General features: G+C 50.5%; 2 protein-coding genes across 2 annotated transcripts in view; both read right to left on the bottom strand.

Moving 5' to 3' along the window:
- vipas39 (VPS33B interacting protein, apical-basolateral polarity regulator, spe-39 homolog) overlaps positions 1 to 3,599 on the bottom strand; it is a 5,898-nt gene extending 2,299 nt beyond the window's left edge. Inside the window, 12 exon segments of the mRNA XM_025056817.1 lie at positions 70 to 188; positions 266 to 293; positions 368 to 470; positions 547 to 580; positions 663 to 755; positions 1,257 to 1,313; positions 1,440 to 1,507; positions 1,963 to 2,001; positions 2,082 to 2,219; positions 2,312 to 2,417; positions 2,499 to 2,589; positions 3,462 to 3,599. Coding sequence (XP_024912585.1) covers positions 70 to 188; positions 266 to 293; positions 368 to 470; positions 547 to 580; positions 663 to 755; positions 1,257 to 1,313; positions 1,440 to 1,507; positions 1,963 to 2,001; positions 2,082 to 2,219; positions 2,312 to 2,417; positions 2,499 to 2,588 — 875 coding nt within the window. The 5' untranslated portion in view covers position 2,589; positions 3,462 to 3,599.
- A 678-nt stretch (positions 3,600 to 4,277) lies between these two features.
- LOC103381351 (transcription factor IIIB 90 kDa subunit-like) overlaps positions 4,278 to 4,549 on the bottom strand; it is a 6,434-nt gene continuing 6,162 nt past the window's right edge. The window contains exon 20 of the mRNA XM_017033521.2: positions 4,278 to 4,502. Within this exon, the coding sequence (XP_016889010.1) occupies positions 4,471 to 4,502 (32 nt within the window). The 3' untranslated portion in view covers positions 4,278 to 4,470. The remainder of the gene's footprint in view (positions 4,503 to 4,549) is intronic.

Raw genomic sequence — 4,549 nt, 5'->3', positions numbered from 1 at the left:
CGGTAGTCTGGAATCCAACAGGAAACAGTTTCACAGTGAAAGGAAACAGGAAATACATGTCAGTCCGACAGGAAACGGTTTCACTGAGACAGGAAACCAATGGGATTGACTGGCCTCAGGCAGCTCTTCAGGAAGTCCCGCCTCCTGCTTTCATCACTGATACTCTGGTGTTCTTTATATTGGAGCAGCTGAGAGGAAGTGACACCACAGTTAGCATCTGTTAGCATGCATGCTAGTGTTAGCATGTACTAGAGATTGCACAAACCGCTGCATCCTCTGTCCTGCCCAGAGACCTGAGGACAAACCAGGGAGACAGTCAAAGGGAACATTGGAGACTGGTTCAGACTGGTTCAGACTGGACTGGTACCTGAGGAGCTCCAGCAGCAGCCCACTTTCTTCAGTCTCATACAGGAAGTTGATGAAATGTCTTAGAGCTGTTTGTCTGGACTGGAGCTCTTGAAACAAAATCTCTGGAAACAAGACACAAAAACTGACCCACGACTGTTACTGACCCACGACTGGGACTGACCCACGACTGGGACTCACCTTTACTTAAAGTCTTCTTCAAAAATATCAAAACCTAAAAGAGAGATTTGAATTTTAGATGTGGGTCGTGGCCCAGACGGATGTGGTTTAATCTGGATGAAGGTGGACTACTGTACAGCAGTGATGACGTTTCCATCGTTGGCCTTGACGGAATAATCCAGAAGCAACAGTTTCTCCTGCAGAGAACGGAACTTTTCCAGAGAAACCACCTGGAAACAGACACAGACACAATTCACTCTCCTCACCCACTCCTCCTCCCCCCCCCCCCCCCCCCCACCCCCCCCCCCCCCCCCCCACCCCCCCGCACCCACTCCTCCTCACCCGCTCCTCCTCACCCACTCCTCCTCACCTACTCCTCCTCACCCACTCCCCCTCACCCACTCCTCCCCACCCACCCCTCCCCACCCACCCCTCCCCACCCACCCCTCCCCACCCACCCCCCCGCACCCACTCCTCCTCACACACTCCTCCTCACTCACTCACTCCTCCTCACTCCCTCCTCCTCACCCACTCCTCCTCACTCACTCACTCCTCCTCACCCCCCCCTCCTCACCCACTCCTCCCCACCCACCCCTCCCCACCCACCCCTCCCCACCCACCCCCCCTCACCCACTCCTCCCCACCCACCCCTCCCCACCCACCCCCCCGCACCCACTCCTCCTCACACTCATCTGTCCATTCAGTCTCTGTGGTTTGCTGTGACCTCTGACCTTTCCCTGTTGCAGTCTGCACACAGTCTCCTCAGGCGACCAATCCCTCTGCAGCTCCTGACATCATCGTGACATAAGCGTGAGAAATCAGCAGTGATCAGGTGATCGATCAGGTGATCGATCAGGTGATCGATCAGGTGATCGATCAGGTGATCGATCAGGTGATCAGGTCGTTGATCTCACCTTGTATTCAGACTTAGGTTTACGCAGCTCTGGAGCGAAGAGTCGTCCGGTCGTGGAGTCGCTCAGCGCTAAAACACAACGATGACATCATTACTGTCAAAATCACATGACCTTCAAGGTGTCCTATTACATCACAACCAAAAGAAGTTTCATCTGTCGTCTCTCTGACTGTCTCTGTAGTACTACTGCAGTAACTTCAAGTACAGTATATTTGCAAACGTGTACTCACAGAAACACATTTGTGTTAAATCTGCAGTGCTACTTCACCCTCTCCCTGTCTCCCTCACCCTCTCACCCTCTCCCTCACCCACTCACCCTCTCACCCACTCACCCTCTCACCCTCTCTCCCTCTCTCCCTCTCACCCACTCACCCTCTCACCCTCTCTCCCTCTCTCCCTCTCACCCACTCACCCTCTCACCCTCTCTCCCTCTCTCCCTCTCACCCACTCACCCTCTCACCCACTCACCCTCTCACCCACTCACCCTCTCACCCTCTCTCCCTCTCTCCCTCTCACCCACTCACCCTCAGCGCCGATGGTGAAGTTGTCTCCCCTGTTCTTTCCTGTGGAGACACCAATGCTGAGGTCAAGCTGAGAGTCATGTGACCTGATGACTCACTAAAGATAAGGACGATGACATCACCTCTAAAGAGGGAGCTCAGTGAGTATACTGATTGGCTCCTGCTTTTTTGGGAGGGACCAGTGTTCGTCTGGGGGGTGGACTCTCTCTCTGGCCTCTGATTGGTCGATGCCGCCGTCTCTCTCACCGACCACACAATGCCTGTAGAAAAACGGCAAGCCTCAAAGACAGCAGCCAATGGTTGATTAGCATCTCAGTGATGATGTCATCATGATGTGGCGATGATGACGTACTGTCCACGGGCTCCCCGCCCCAGCCCACTATCTCCACCTGGTCCTCGTCCTCGTCTCCGCCCACCAGCCCACTGATGCTGTCCACCGCCCGCTTGGACTCCTGCAGCTGAAAGACACGCCCACAGGGTCAGAGAGCCCCTCCCTCCCCGTGACCTGGAACGATGTCACGGCAGACAGACGTTCTCACCGTGCTGAGTTCGTCCTCGTCATCGTCAAAGGTAAAGGCTTTGAACTTGGAACTGTTCCAGTACTCTTCCTCATCGGTTCTGCTCTTCATCCTAAAAACAGTTTCACAGCAGAAATATTTCACAACAAAGAGTGTGTGTGTGTGTGTGTGTGTGTGTGCCCCTGTCTGTCCCACAACTAACTACTACTATGACCTTGTTGTTGGTGAAGTCTGTATCAAACCAGTAGCTGTGAGTTTCATAAAGGTCAGTGACCCCTGGTCTAGACTGAGTCCTGGTCTAGACTGAGTCCTGGTCTAGACTGACCCCTGGTCAATGACTGAGAAATCATTCAATATTAGCCATGTGCGATAATATCGGTGGGACATCCATGTTAAATGTTTCTTTATCAAAGGAATTTCTTTATTTCATGTTGGCACTTTCAGTCCTCCATACCACTCAGGTCAGTACGGTCAGGCCACATCACACCTGGTGGTCAGTAGGTGGTTGTGCATCACTGTTAACTTAAGAACGTCCATCACTGAGTTCGTTAGAGTCCAGATCAGAGGACTGAACCGTCTTTGACGTCATCGACACATATAAAGGTGGAAAACTCTATGAATTCATTACCACGTGGTTTTGCTCCGACATTTGATTGGTCAGATCGGTACAGGTGTGAGTTTGGCTTTCCGTCCTCACAAACACAGCAGTGTGAGGAACCTCACCCTGGAACACACACCCACCTTCTCAACGTATCTCAAAGATACGGATCCCGGGCTAACGCTGTCACAGAACTAGTTCACACGGTAAAAGGTACGTTAACATGCTAACTAGTTCTGTAACGCTAGCCGTTAGCGTGTTAACAAAAACTTGGTCTCCCACAGAAGGCCGGAAACAGACAGGTGACGTCGTGGACAGTAATCTGACACTGAACACGTCACGTCATTTCATCTGAATCAGACATTTTCATCAACTTCATCTTTTACCTTCAGACGCCGAGAACCTGCTTCGCCTTCTCTTCCGGAAATGACTCCGTGGCGCGGAGACTGCTGGGAAATGAAGTGAGACGACATTCGTGAGGTCACACACGACCCAACGTTGTGTTCAGCCCCGCCCCCATCTGAACGACGTCGACTCTATTGAACAATAACATCAGCTTTTCACAGCGAATAACGAGGACCAAGAAGAAGAAAAGTAAACACATCCAACATGACGTCACCGATGTGTAGGGGGTGGGGGGTGAGTTTGTGTTGTTTTAAATTTTTACTGTTTACTTTGACCAACACATGATACTACTACAAATATAAACCTGACAACAGTCTTTGACCCCATGGATCTTTGACGGGACACGGGCTCCCTCTAGTGGACATTAGGATTATGTGAGTCATACACATACTCGGTATGTTTGTGTACCGGCTGTTTTACTACCTCATTATAGAATGTGATAAAGGTCAATAATTACCTTGATCAAGGTCAAGGTCAGGGTCAGGGTCAGGGTCAGGGTCAGGCTGCTGTACTGCTGGATTTGAATGTTACTCATTCTGATGGACTGTTGTATCACATGGTATTTCCCCTGGTGGTGCATGGTGTACAGTGGACTTGACTGGACCTGGCTCATTTCCATAGTTCCACCTGGTGGCGCTGTGGTGACGGTTGGTCCCAGTGTTTGAGCTCAGACTCCTCAGCTGTTTTACAGGTTGTCACATGACCAGTGTCAGTCACCTGACCACGCCCACATGTTCATGTGACCTGTCAGGCTCTGCCTCAGACCAGGATGACCTTCTGACCTTCACTCTTTGATCTTTTTTTAAAAAACTTTATTTTGATGGAATGTTTTTTAACATCAAAGTGAAACAAACAAAAAAGTTCAACCATAAAAGCAGACAAACCAGTGACAAACCAGTAACAAACCAGTAACCAGTGACAAACCAGTAACCAGTGACAAACCAGTAACCAGTGACAACCAACGTTTAGATGACCTCACCCTGACCCTGGTCAGAAGACTTCCTCCTCATCACAGCCGTAATCTAAAAGAAAAAAAAAACAGTCAATAAATAAATCAGTCAGACAGTCA

The sequence above is a fragment of the Cynoglossus semilaevis genome, chromosome 7, assembly GCF_000523025.1.
Source record: "Cynoglossus semilaevis isolate Cse_v1.0 chromosome 7, Cse_v1.0, whole genome shotgun sequence".
In the NCBI taxonomy this organism is placed as follows: domain Eukaryota; kingdom Metazoa; phylum Chordata; class Actinopteri; order Pleuronectiformes; family Cynoglossidae; genus Cynoglossus; species Cynoglossus semilaevis.
This window is presented reverse-complemented; position numbering and strand designations above follow the sequence as displayed.